We start from the raw sequence: 14,389 nt of genomic DNA on the forward strand, positions 1-14,389 counted from the left end.
TTCGTCCTGATTCACTTCGTTGCCCGCTTCTCCGTCCAGATCGTTGTGGCAGTGGTCGAAGAACGGCTTTTCGTCCTGATTCACTTCGTTGCCCGCTTCTCCGTCCAGATCGTTGTGGCAGTGGTCGAAGAACGGCTTTTCGTCCTGATTGACTTCGTTGCCCGCTTCTCCGTCCAGATCGTTGTGGCAGTGGTCGAAGAACTGCTTTTCGTCCTGATTCACATCTACCTCGTGACGGCCATAGCTGAAGTCCTGGACTGAACCTTCCGACGGGTTCCGATCTATTGATACGGAGGTGCTCCGTGTATGAGTGCTTATCCTGTGATTTCTTGTGTACTGGATGCACTTGGCAAGTACCCACTGGCAGAAACATGTCCGTAATCTATGAGAGGTCAGCGACACCCCACTACTGTCAGGACCAACATGATTACCTTTGGTTGTGGTCTGGGTGAGCAAAGTACAGGTCTTCAGGATATTGGCCGCCTAAATTATCGACAGCAGCTGTGGCAAGCCACTGGCTTCGCACCAGATCACTGCGTCCTTCGTCTGGCCACAGCCTCGGACCAATAGCGTCGAAGATAGCGTTCGACTTTTCGACAAACTCAGTGCAGTTGAGTAGCTCCGCCCGAGTCAAGGTTGAATAGTGTTCAGTGACCGACTTCAGCTCATCGTTCAAGTCCTTGATGACGGGATACTTCTGACGGTCTTTGGCTCGAGATATAGTTCGCTCCCACTTGAAGCCTAAAAACTTCTCGAGATCGCCTATGCGCAGCCTGGACGTAGTCGGAAGGGATTGGTTGCTCATGATGCTGGACGAAAGTGGAGGGCTATCCAGCGACGAGGCGCTCGCAGGCTTGTTCCAAATGTACTGTCAGTAATTCCGATTCGATTCTAGAAGCAGCGCGGGAGATTGTAGAGTGTAAGCCGGTTCGTCATGTCTAACAACAGATGCAGGCACCAAAGATGAGCGAAAAGTCGTCGTGCCCGACGCGTCCTGGAACCATAACCGGACGCGTTGTGGATCGTGGTTTGACACGAGAGGGATACATGCTTATTTGATAGGTAAGCGACGGCCAATCAAATCCTCCAGAATTTTGGAACACGCCTTATTCTGGAGTGGACTACAGCTCGCCGATGTCCACGGTTGGGTCCCGCCCGCCAATATTCTCCTCACCCGCTGGCTTCACGACAACTGCCTTCACTATTCCTCTTCCTAACATATCCGTAAAACCAGAGTACACCCTCAGCAAAAATTGGGCCGATATATTACTGCTCAGGGGAGGCTACACCAAATCAGAAGTCATGCAGACCATACATACATCACCACATGAGGAGCCGCCTCTAATCAAGGATCGCCAAGATAAATCTCTTACCTTCAGTGGAGGGTGGAAGCGAAGTATGTCTCGTCGTACAATTGACCAATTTTTAGGCGATTGAGCAGGCGAGGAGGACAAGTCAAGCTTGGGACATTTGAAAGGTAGAACAGTTTGGCCCGAATGTATGTCGTGGTCCCTGCGGCCTCATTACGCGACAAGACTTTCGCCCGTAATGAACAGTCCTCGTTTTGACAGAGACATGAATCAGAATAGTCTCAGCCTTTCGGAATATGCACCCTACTCAAGTATTCCGCAGCGGAACGCGCCGCGTTCCACGTTGGACCCCGCGTCAGCGTTTCCGCTCCTTGCACAGACTTCCGCCCGTACAATTGTTGCTCCCCTGGAACGCGTAGCGTTTCTGGGAGCGCAGCTATGTTTCCATGCTCGTCGATGAAAAGAGGGCGACCAGCGACATAAGGCAGTTCGGGCGCAAAGGCGCGGGCAGATGTTGAGCGTCGACGACGGGCACGTCAGAAAGAAGCGGAGGCGCGGAGACAACGCCTTCACGCCGAATTCTACGGCGCTCCTGCCTCTCCTCCATCATATGAAGAGATCGAGATCGTGATCGAGGACCCCAGCCGGACCACGCGCCGTGGAGAGATCGAGAATCAGGAGAGAGAACAGCACGTGCATATCGATCTGGGGCAGCTTCCACCGGCCGATGTCGACGAAGTCATCCAGGCCACGAGTCCGCATCTGTGCGATGAACAGCTACAACTCGTCCGACTGATTCTTGGCGGAGAGAATGTGTTCTATACGGGAGGAGCCGGCACCGGCAAATCGACCGTCTTACGAGCAGTCGTGCAGGCCCTCCGGAAGCTCCGCGTCAGAGTCGAGGTCGTCGCGCCCACCGGCATCTCTGCATTGAACGTGGGAGGAAGCACCTACTTCACGTATGCCGGCTGGACGCCCATGGTGATGAAATGACGATAAAGTCGATTCGTGAGTTGGCGATGACCCTCGAGCGACGTAGGCGGATGCGGGGGACACAGGTGCTCATCATCGACGAGATCAGCATGCTCGAGGCGCACTCATTCGCGCGTCTCGACCAGGCGTGTCGAGCGGCACGACGCCGAGATCAGGAGGCGTTTGGAGGGATGCAAGTCGTCGTCACCGGCGACTTCTACCAGCTGCCGCCCGTCAAGGCGTTTCAAACATGCTTGTACTGTGGAGTGGAGTCCGTGATCAAGGAGATCTGCTCGGACTGTGACGTGATGGGGCAGTCGCGGGCCATTGGTCAACCGTACCGATCCAACCCACCGACCGCGTGTTCGCGGTGCTGGAGGACATTCCGGCGCTGGCCTGTCCCGGGTGTGATCGCCGTTGGGCGGTCGCGCAGCAATGGGCGTTCTGTAGCGATAGCTGGCAGGACTGCGCTTTCACGCACGTCTCGCTCCGCCAGACCCACCGGCAGAATGATCCCGCATTCATCCGGCTGCTGAACACGCTTCGGGTGGGAAGGAGGCTGGACACGGCCCAGCTGGCGCTCCTCGCGGATCGTGATCTTGGGTCCGGACCAGCGATTGAACTGTCGCCCGTTCGAAAGGAGGTGGATCGAAAGAATCATGCGGGCTTCCAGCTACTACGCGGCCAAGAGCACGGGTATCGCTGCCTCGATCACGTGTACATCCAGGAACATCATCCGCACCTGTCATCCAAGGCCAAACCCGTCGGCGACGGGACACTCGTCGGCTGCCAAGACCATCGCTTCCCACCATTGCTCAGCACGAAGTGGAACATGCCCGTCATTCTCGTGGCCAACATCGACGCACCCCGTGGGCTCGTCAACGCGACGCAAGGGCGGATCATCGGATACGTCCAGTGCGGCCAGGCCATGGCGAAGCGGCGGGCGAAGCTGACGGAATCGGGTAAGTTCGGACACTTCGAAGAGGGACAGATCGTGCAATGGGTCATGCAGCAAGAAGGCAAGCTCGACCTGCCCATCGTGCAGTTCGAGAACGGGGTGAAGGAGACGGTCTTCCCGGTGTGTCAGGATAGCGAGCTCCGAGATCCCAAGCCATTCAGCGTGATCGCGCGGACGCAGATCCCATTGCTACCGGCGTGGGCGATCACGATCCACAAGTCGCAAGGCATGACGCTGGATCGGGCGGTGGTGAACCTCTACTATAAGCCGACGTTTTTGTATAGCCTATAAGCCTACTTAAGGAGTATCGCTCCGGTCTAATAACGCTTATTACGACCGCGACCCGTGTTGAGAATCTTCCGCGCCGCCTTATATTCTCCCGCTAGATCGGGCAAGCTTCGCTTTCCTAGTACTACCCGACTTTGCGCTTTAGTTAGATCTTCTATAGTACCGCCTAAGCTAAAAAAGCTTGCCTAAGCTTCCAAGGCGCGTTAACTCTTTATAAGTTTTCTGTCCTATACGTTAGCAAACGGACTAACGTTTGCGTAAGCTTAACGGTGCGTACGAAGTAAGTAGTTCGATATAGATACTAGAGTAGCGGCGAGGCTATCGACGCCCTCCTTATTAATATCGTCGCTTGCGACCTTAGCATCCTAGGCGACGGCAAAACATACCCGGTCTAAATAATTAAAGTACGTATTAATAATGGCGGAACTTATCTACCGCTAGATACTAGTACTAATCTTCGATACTCCTGCCCTTCTATACGCGGCCTTAAGGATCCCGCCGAACCGTTTAGCCGGCTACTTTAAGCCGTCCGCATCGACCTATAAGAAGGGAGGAACAGATAGCGTAATATCTTCCTACTAAGCTATAGACTAGAGCACGCCTATAGGATACACTAGGTAATTAACTAGTAGCTCGCCTACGTTATCCGAGAGGAAGCGAACGTTGTTAACGTTCTTTCCTATTACGGCTATTATCTTATGTTCTACTAGATAAATAAGTACTTTACCGTAGCGAAGCTAAACATATAGGCCTAGATAATATCCCCCTCTATATTGCCAGCTACCCTATATTGCGAGCTACTTTTTAGAAATCTAGATAGCAATATCTATACTATAGTTTTGTATAGAACCTAATCGAGCCGTACCGCTCTCTACTTACTAATCTCTATCTTATATATAGCGTCATATAAAGTATAGCCTAATAGTTATACAATCGATTATTAAGCTAATGCGGCTAATTAACGGTCTGCTATTCGACCCCTACTACGCTGTATCTAGAAGCCTATATATATATTTTAGAGGTCGTATAAGCTTTTACTAATAGTTAAATTACGTAGGGTCTTCCTATCTCGTTACCTAAGGCTTTATACTAGTATGCCAAGAGTTTCTCTATTCGAAAGGATAGAATCTTAGTTTTGTATAATAACGGCCAAAGACTGACTGACGGGCCTTCTGCTGCCCGAACGGGCAACATCTGCGCCCCGTTTGGGCAACAGAAGTCCCTGCATAACTTGCACAACTCGCGCAGCCTCGTGTAAAGCTGCCGCGAATGCAGCACTCGTTTCACAGCACTAGCGCCAACCTGAACCGTGGGGGCGCATGCGCCGATGCGGCGTTGCAGTTCTCTCGGCGCAGACGGGCCAGGTGTCAATCACTCTCACTCGTGGTCATTTCGTGCACGTATATAACCTCCGTATCCATCTCTCGCCTGTCATGTCACGTCGATATGGCGAAGGCACGCGAGGACGGCGCAGATTGGCGCGCCATCATTGAAGACTTCACCCTCCGTGGCCGTCATCACGAACCATACGCCAATACCACAGAAGACAGCATCCGGCACATGCGAAACAGATGGTCGTCGTAAGTGTCCTCTTGGCCACCCAATCTCGCATTGCGTGTGTTGCACAGAGCTGACAGCTTTGGCTGGACAGATTCTGCTCTGCCGCGCGACTGGGCGACCCTGACGAGGCCCTATGTGCTGCCGGTCCACCTCAGCTCAAAGCGTTCTTTCAATGGGTCATTGTCAATGCAGAACGGTCAGCACAGCAGGGACCGACCCTCAAGCAGTACTTCCGTGTGTTGAAGATGCTGTACAAACAAGCCACCGGTGCCCTCCTGGATGATGTGGTGGTATCGGATGTGAACGCCGTGGGATTTCTCCCATTCAAAATGCTGCGCCGTGCTTGGACTGACTTATCTGGCCTCAGTTTATCCAGTACTACGCAGAGGGTAAAACGAAGACATCTCACCGCCCGAAACCTGTCCCTTCCGGTGCGGATTTCGTCAACATGCTTCACTTCCTCTACTCCTCCGACTGGACGCTGTACCCCGATGAGCGACAGCGTGTGCAGCAGGGCTTCCTCATGATCATCCATGCTTATAGTGGTCTACGACCTAGCTCTACAACTCAGTCGGGAAAGAGACGCAGGGCCAAGGCGGCGAGTGTGGACAAGGAAGAAAGTCTTGCTGCGAAGCTCCGATACGGCGATGTGGCCCTCATCCTCACGGAGGACGACCGTGGACAAACCCGCTTCGCGGTACGGCCCACATTTAAGTACTTCAAGGGCGGGAATCGTCGACCGCAACAGTTCGTACCACGCTCATGCAATGCCTCCCATATAGCCATACTGATTGAGCCCGTCTAGAAAGACCTTCACCTGGTTCGACCAGCCGGACGTCCTCACCTGTCCCGTCGCCCACTTAGTCTCGCTCGCCCTTCACGACGAAGCTTTCCGACTTCCGGCTTTCCATCATGCACAGAGCATTTTCGACGTCACCCTTCCCGCTGAGCAAAAAAAGATTACGCTTCATTGGCGCGACGACATTCTTGACAAGCCCATCCTGCGCACCTCAGACGGAGGGGCGACGGAAGTCGAATTGCCCAGTAGTGTGGCGTCGAAGCGGTTGAGGAGCCTAGGAGAGAAGATGGGTTATCGCGAGCCAGTCACATGGTATTGGCTTCGTCGACTGGTTCTCAACGCCGTGGACGGTATGCTCATCGATTGCGAATACAGTCCCTTCATCGCTGATCCTATACAGGTGCTGGGTCTGAAGAAGTGCGCAATCAAGTCGCAGGCCACCTTGACAGTCGCACCTATCGAAACAACTATCAGGATCAGCATATCTCCCTGGATGTCGCTAGCCTCGTTCGCGGTCGACCGACGGAGGACACTCTCATGCAGAAGCTGAACCACGCTGCAGCCGATATTGATCCTGACTGTAATATCCCGCTTGCACCCGAAACCCTTCAGCAGATTGCAAGCCTTCCGGACGTTGCCGCTCTCGAAGCCGAATGTTGCCGCCTCGCGCAAGCTCTGCGAGACCGATACGGCGCTGTTTCAGGTGCTCCATCTTCTGATAGCCTGGCCACTCAACATACCCAAGCCCAGCGCCAGTACCGGGCGAGGAAGCAGTACCATCGTTCCCGACTACTGATCCGGCAGCGACGAGACTTCTTCGCCCAAAAAGACACAGAGCTGATCAAGATGCAGCTCAGTAGCGGAGAGCTGACCGACTCGACACCACCAAAACAAAAGGTCTGCAATCTCTCCATTCCCGAAAGAGCGACCCTGGTGACGCTGGCCAATGTTGGTCACCTGTCGTCCCCAACTTCACGCGCAGATCGATTGAGTGCCGTTCAGGCCATGGCAAATCTCTGTCGCCGAGTCGAACTGCCACAGTGCCGCCGAGGCCAAGAGACCATACCGGCACGCGACATGACTCCCAATATCTCATCAAGCAACCATGACAAAGTCCCGCACACCGATCAGTTCCCTCTACAATGTCTCCCGTTTCAATGCTTGTTCTGCCTCGGAGACGAGCGACTCATTTTGGCAGACCGCACGCATAGCTTCAACCGTCAACAGGCTCTATGGAAGCACGCGAGGAAGCATCTCGACGCTATTGACGAGCGCGAGAAGGTTTTCTGCCCGCATCCGAAGTGTCGCAAGCTGGACGTGGCTTTACATGACATTCAGCATCTCAAGAATCACGGGCTGAGGGAGCACGGCATCCGGCTGCAATGTCGCTAGGGCAGCCGTCGCCTGAAATATGTACGATTCAGCCGTTATGTACGTCTGCGCCTTCACTTGCCGTTCGGCGGCCCACTTGGCATAGAAGCAGGCATGAGAGTGTCACAGGACGAGTAGTTTTGGAAGCTTCCGCACTGTTCAACAGCCCTACACCACTCATGCCAAAGTCATCGCACTGACGCCAAATTCGGGTCAGATGCGTTCCTATGCCCTACGACAAGGGCGGAAAGGAGCTCTGCATGCAAACACGGAAAGACACCTTCGACGTCTTATGTCGCAGGTTTGACTAGAGGGACACGATCGCCCGGCTTTGCGCTCCTCCCGATGCAATTGATCAGACGCTTCTCGCGAGGATACCCCCTGCTCTCGCACAGTAACCATTGCTTCTCGCCGCTCCATAGCTTGTTCACGTTGTTGCGCATTGAATTCTCTCGTTCGTGCATCTAACTCCCGGGCTCCGGCGTCTATCTCGCGTTGGCCAACACTTGCAGCAAGATTGTGAGCCACATGCTGGATCTGTTGAATCGCCTCTCGCTGTAATTGCACGAACTCAGCTCTGTGACCGGCGTCCAGTTCCTCTTGACGCCCGAGCTCTTCCGCGCTATGCGCCGTGGGACCACCCCTTGCTTCCGAGTGCACGTGTGGTCGAGCTTGTTGCAGGTCATTTCTATGGCGGTCCTCGGGCCCTCTAGCGTCAGTCCTTGTCCACAGCACCAAGTCAACAATCGCACCACCTCCCAAAGCAACTGGCCACACCAAAGGATCGATTATCAAGCCATCGGGACCAACGAGATCAAATTCTTCTGCGTCTATGCGATCTACCACAACGCAGTCTTGGCGAAAGAAATGATGTAGCACTTCTTTCGTTACCTGTTCGGAACTAGTGATTAACTTCTCATTCGCTGAGGATCTTCTGAGCTACGCTGACCTCCCATGATTGACAGCGGCTTAGAGGCAGTGCGAACTTTCTCGATCGGAATCTAATGACAATGATTTGCTCTGGTATATCGTACATAGTCAGCGCTTGGATTGAGACTGGAGCAAGCTTATGGGTGCTTGCACTACATTTTGACAAATCGGAAGCTAACGCCCTGCTGCGCAACGCTCTTAAAGAACCTTTGTGCCTAAGGATATCTGTGGACGACAGAGCGTGCCCCAATGACATGTACAATCATACTAGGGAATAGCCACTAATACTTGAGCCTTTTGGTCTATACGCGTTATGCAGGAATGCGGGCGAACGTGTTCGCACACCATTGGCAGGGTTCGCACCGTGCCACACATTCCGCTGATCGAGCCGGCCCAAGAAGGTGAACGAGCCTGAATGTCGTGCAGCCCGTTCATGCGAGCAACTTATGTGGCTTGTGAAGCAGGGACTTCACAGCTAGCCAACCAGTGATGATGTTGCCACACCACATTCTGTCTAACGTTAACTCAGAGATCCAGATCATACGTGACGATACTAACTTATCGATGACGTTTGCCTAAGCTGAAGCGCTAGCAAATTTGATTCGGTCGTGCTGGAGAAAAAGACTCACGCATCTGCTGCAATACTAAACTGGCCCAATTCTGCCACGTCCAGTTTCTTGATACCTTCGAAAATGCTTGCCTACCTCCGGCACTCTGCGTCTCGAGATCAGGACATTTTAGCAGGCAGTATTAGTCAGGGCACTGATGCGGCAGGTATTTTCTTGAGGTACATCCTTATATATAGATGCTGAGTCCAGCCGCCAGGCTCTCTTCACTCATATACTTGGCGATACAATCTCACTCAGTCTTTGATCGCGCCTATGTGACTTCGAGTATGCACTCGGTCGGACTGGTCACCGGAGCACCCTAGTCGTTCCTCATATCCGACTTCGTGCAGCGGCGGCACAGGAAAGCCTGCATCGAATAGCATATACCGGTCACCGATCGTCACGACACGAGGCCGACTTCTCATGCATAATGCTGCACCTAATGGCTCAGATTTAGACCAGAGCAAGTCCGGGCCAATATCTTTCATGGTGGCGAGCATAAGTAAAATGAGGTTTGAGGCGGCCATGGTCGACAGCACGGTCGGGCACTGGCGTCTCTCCGCAGAGCCAATCAGCGTTCACCACGTCGGGCGCTTGCATTGTGGTACTATCGCTTGGCTGAATAATGTACCGTGACGAAAGTGACATAGAGTTCTCAGCCTTGCCGCTGAGTCCACGCCGCTGAGATGTCCTATCTCTATTCATTGCGTCTGGTATCCCGCCGCCGTAGTTGTCAACCTCACTCCGGTCTCTCATCCCCATGAACCACTAGGCGCGCTATGCGCCTCTTACGTGTTGAAAACCTCGAATGCAGGGACTTTGGCATCAATGAAGCACCGAAATATGTCGTTGCGTCGCATCGGTGGGTGAAAGGATGCGAAGTTTCACTACAAGATATCCAGGATGGGCGGAATAAAGAGAAGAGCGGATACAGGAAAGTTGAGGAGTTTGCAGAATTTGTCAGAAAACACATTCCTTCGGTGGAGTGGCTATGGGTTGATACTTGCTGTATCAATAAAGAGAGTGCTGCAGAGCTTTCTGAAGCGGTCAATCTGATGTTCGATTGGTATCGAGAGGCCGAACTGTGCATCGCGCTCCTCGCAGATGTCAATGGGCAAGAAAAAACGGAGATCTTCGGGCAGAGCGAGTGGTTCAAAAGAGGCTGGACTCTGCAGGAGCTGCTGGCTCCACGTCTGGTCATTTTCGTGACAAGCTCATGGCAAGTGATCGGGCATAAGGGAACATCCTCACTCAGTGGCGACGAGACTCTCGCTGGACCGAGCCTCGAACGTGATATTTCTAAGACCACTGGAATCCCGGAAGCCGCGCTGCACGACTTCCGAATAGATGTTGAGTACAGTGCAGAACAGAAGTTGACATGGATGAAAGGCAGGAGTACTACTCGTGAGGAAGACATGTCGTATGCCCTGTACGGGATATGTGGGGTCAGGCCCGGTGCGAATTATGGTGAAAGGGCTGAAGGAGCGAGACGGCGTCTACTAGCGGCAATCAACGAAGACCAGCATCAAGCCACACAGAAGCGAGCGCGATTGCGAAAGATCGAATCTTGGCTCTCGCCGCCGAACCCATGGACAAGTCACCAGTCAGCGCGCCGGCTGCATGAGCCCCAAACCGGGACCTGGCTCACTCGTTCTGCTCAGTTCCAAAACTGGAAGGCTGCTTCGATCCGTCATTTATGGTTGCACGGGAGAGCAGGGTGTGGCAAGACCATCCTTTGCTCTACCGCTATCGAGGCCGTCAAAGCGCACTGCAAAGGTCAGCCCGATGCTATATATGCCGTCTTCTACTTTTCCTTCGCGGAGAAGCAAAAACAGCAGCCGGAGGACCTGTTTCGTTCATTGATCGTGCAGCTGGGTGAGAGTGAGCCAGCTTTGTCAATGCTGCAACAAGCATACGACAAGCACGGACAGAGCACACTTGGGCTTGAACAATTGGAAGACATGTTGCTCTCGTCCTTCCAATCCTACAGTACGGTATTCCTGCTAATCGACGCGCTCGATGAATGTCCCCAAGATAATGACGTCCGGCTTATTATGTTAGAATGCCTGACAAGACTGTCGCAGAAAGCACCCCATGTGAAGATCTTTATAACGAGCCGCGACTCGCCGAACATACGCCAATCTATGGCAGCACTGGGGATCGAGTCGATGGCTGTCGGAACACATCCTGTGAACGAGGACATTCGACGACATGTGGCAACGCAGATGACACGCGATCATCGTCTATCGAACCTTGATCAAAAGACCAAGGCTCTGATCGAAGAGACTATCGCTATGAAGGCGGACGGGATGTGAGTTTTTGGTATCCTTATGCCTTCACTTTCTCCTCTAATGCCTGCTTGAGATACAGATTTAGGTGGGCGTCCTGCCAGCTGCAGGAACTCAAGAGACTCAAATCTACAAAGCCGCGATATATTAAGGCGACACTGCAGTCTCTACCAGCCACCCTAGACGACACCTACGAACGGATGCTGGTCGAGATTGGCAGTTTGTACGCAGAGGAGGCACTCACATTGCTCCAGTGGCTGGCCTTCTCAGAGAGACCGTTGACACTTCGCGAATTAGCAGCGGCGACATTGATTCGGGCATCTGATTATTCTATGGATACTGCGGAGAGTAGTCCACCTGAAGAGATATTGGACGTTCTCTGTGGTCTAGTGCACGTCGACAGGTGTCCCAAGCATGACGCTGAGACTACGTTTGATCTTGGAGCAATGGATTGCACGGACTGCAACAGGATGTCAGCAATCCCGTCGTCGACCTCGACTATGGAGAGGCTATACCTGAGGTCATTCCATGTCGCCAGAAAAGGTTGCAAGATTAGGCTCGCACATGCCTCCGTCCGGGAGTATCTGGTATCCGATCGTATCGGCAAAGGTAAAGCCAAAGCATATGCTGTAGCTGAAGGCACAGCACAAGCCTTCCTTGCTCAATCCTGCTTTGGATACCTTCTGTTTTACTTCGATCAGGCAAAGTGTCAGTCTGCGCTTCGCGATGATGACTACCCGCTATGTGCATACGCTATGCGATTTGGGGTATATCACCAGCGAGCCGCAGAGAATCAAGTTGGATATGAAGGTACCATCAGCAGACTCCAGGTTCGCGTTCTACAGGAGAACAGAGCAATTGCTAAGCACCTCTCATCCTTGAAGGCCTTCAGAGGTCTTGATCACTCGCCCGATAGTCTGCTTCACTCAATATTATGGAATCAGACTGTTCCTACTTTACATCTGGCGTGTCTTCTTGGACTTCCACAAACTGCGGTGCTCCTCCTGAGCGGAGAAGTCGATTGTCGAAAGACCGCTGAGGTTCGGCTCCTCTTCATGCCTGGACGATCGCATTCGGCGCTACACTGCGCGGTATGGAGTGGCTCGTTGCAGATTGTGAAGCTGCTGTTGAGTAGAGGCGCAGATGTAGATATTGGCTCGGGCCTCGGTGAGAGCACACCGCTGTGCGTGGCGTGTCAACTGGGCCATCTGCATATCGTCAATGTGCTGCTCAATCAGGGCGCCACTGTGAACGTGAATCAAGGAGTGGTTCAGCAACCGCTTCAGGCTGCGTGCGTATGGAACCACGATGCAATTGCCCGCAGACTTCTTGAAGCAGGAGCAGACGCAGACGTTTCAGTGGGGTATGATGATAGTCCACTGAGCGCCGCTTGCAAACATGGGAACGAGAACCTTGTCAATCTTTTGCTCGACCGGGGTGCTGACATTAATTATCGAGCTGGCTCTGATTGGACTGCCTTACATACAGCATCGGAAGGTGGGTGTGAGAACGCAGTGAAGCTACTCCTGCAGCGCAACGCAGACACTACTGCCATGACTGGGGACGGAATGACTGCACTGCAGCTTGGGTGTATGCGACGCCACGATGGCATCGTTAGGCTGCTCCTACAGGACAAAGACACAATACGTCCTGGCCGTGGTGACGTCTCAAGGTCGCTGACTGTCCTTCAGGGATCTTGGGATGATTATGAATACTACGCAGAACCCGTTGACAGTGAAGACGTGGCAGCACTTGCACGAGCAGAGGAGCAAGCAAATGCGATCAGAGATCTACTTCTGGAAGCTCAAGTAGAACTGGGACTACCGTGAGATATACCACATCGACATGATTTCTGTGGGGGGTAAGGGAATGTTAACGGTACTTCACTTACCTCGCGATGTCCTGCCCTACGACCGTTTATCACGTATGCTACAGCCGATATCGATCCCGACTGCAACCTCCCGCTTGCGCCTGAAACCCTTCAGCAGATAGCGACCCTCCCGGACGTTTCCGCTCTCGAAACCGAATGTTGCCGCCTTGCGCAAACTCTGCGAGACCAATATGGCGCCATCTCAGCCGCTCCGTCTTCTGATAGCCTGGTCGCTCAACATACCCAAACCCAACGCCAATACCGGGCGAGGAAGCAATTCCACCGATCCCGGCTGCTGATGCAGCAGCGGCGAGACTTCTTTGCCCACAAAGACACAGAGCTGATTAAGATGCAGCTTACTAACGGGGGCTCATCCGACTCGGCACGACCCAAACAAAGAGTGTGCAACCTCTCCGTTCCCGAAAGAGCGACCTTGGTAGCGCTGGCCACGGTAGGTGACCTGTCGTCCCCAACTTCACGAGCAGATCGATCGAGTGCCGTCCAAGCCATGGCAGATCTCTGTCGCCGGGGTCGAACTGTCTCAGCACCGCCGAGGTCCCGAGACCATACTGGCACGCGAATTGAGCCCTAGGGCCTCATCAAGCAAGCCTGACAAAGTCGCGGACATGGATTCATTTCCTCTTCAATGTCTCCCATTTCAATGCCTCTTCTGCCTCGGAGACAAGCGACTTATTCTAGCAGACCGTACGCATAATTTCAACCGTCAACAGGCTCTGTGGAAGCACGCGAAGAAACATCTCGACGCTATTGACGAGCGTGAGAAGATCTGTTGTCCGCATCCGAAGTGTCGCAAGCTAGACGTGACGTTGAGTGACGTCCAGCATCTCAAGAATCACGGGCTGAGGGAGCACGGCATCCGATTGCAATGTCGCTAGCGCATCAGTCGCCTGAAACATGTATAATTCCGCCATTCATTTGGCCTTCTGCAGCTCACTTGGCGTAGAAGCATATATTAGGAGGTCGCAGGACAAGTTTACTTGTGAGCTACCGCACTGTTCAACAGCCCTAGACCATTCGCGCTGAGCCCTTCGCGCTGAACCCTTCGCGCTGAACCCAATTCAAGGTCAGATGTGCTCCTATACCCTACGACAAGAGCGGAGAGGAGCTCTGCATGCAAGCACGGAAAGACACCTACGACGTCTCATGTCGCAGATTTGGCTGGAGGTACACGACTACCCGGCTTTGCGCTCCTCTCGATGCAATTGATTAGATGTTTCTCGTGGGTATACCCCTTGCTCTCGCACAGTGACCGCTGGTTCTCGCCGCTCTACGGCCTGTTCACGTTGTTGCGCATTGTACTCTCTAGCTTATGCATCCTGCTTGCGGGCTCCGGCGTCTACCTCACGTTGGCGAGCACTTGCAGCAAGATTGTGAGCCACGTGTCGGATCTGCTGGATCGCCTCTCCCTATAGTT

General features: G+C 53.3%; 3 protein-coding genes across 3 annotated transcripts; 2 read left to right on the plus strand and 1 right to left on the minus strand.

The window, feature by feature from the left end:
• Nucleotides 1-427: 427 nt before the first annotated feature.
• LTS14_010382 (uncharacterized protein) lies at nt 428-805 on the minus strand (the record flags this gene model as incomplete). The annotated part of the gene is made up of 1 exon (XM_064843058.1): nt 428-805. The coding sequence occupies one exon, from the start codon at nt 803-805 to the stop codon at nt 428-430; it is 378 nt and encodes a 125-aa protein (XP_064689362.1).
• A 4,169-nt stretch (nt 806-4,974) lies between these two features.
• LTS14_010383 (uncharacterized protein) lies at nt 4,975-7,279 on the plus strand (the record flags this gene model as incomplete). The annotated part of the gene is made up of 5 exons (XM_064843059.1): nt 4,975-5,108; nt 5,180-5,396; nt 5,456-5,835; nt 5,894-6,237; nt 6,288-7,279. 5 exons carry the CDS (start codon nt 4,975-4,977, stop codon nt 7,277-7,279), a joined length of 2,067 nt encoding a protein of 688 aa, XP_064689363.1.
• Nucleotides 7,280-9,575: 2,296 nt separating this feature from the next.
• Nucleotides 9,576-12,913, plus strand: LTS14_010384 (uncharacterized protein; the record flags this gene model as incomplete). The annotated part of the gene is made up of 2 exons (XM_064843060.1): nt 9,576-11,107; nt 11,167-12,913. The coding sequence occupies 2 exons, from the start codon at nt 9,576-9,578 to the stop codon at nt 12,911-12,913; spliced, it is 3,279 nt and encodes a 1,092-aa protein (XP_064689364.1).
• Between the last annotated feature and the right edge of the window lie 1,476 nt (nt 12,914-14,389).

Source organism: Recurvomyces mirabilis (genome assembly GCF_035927965.1).
Source record: "Recurvomyces mirabilis strain CCFEE 5264 chromosome Unknown scaffold_41, whole genome shotgun sequence".
Lineage (NCBI taxonomy): Eukaryota > Fungi > Ascomycota > Dothideomycetes > Mycosphaerellales > Teratosphaeriaceae > Recurvomyces > Recurvomyces mirabilis.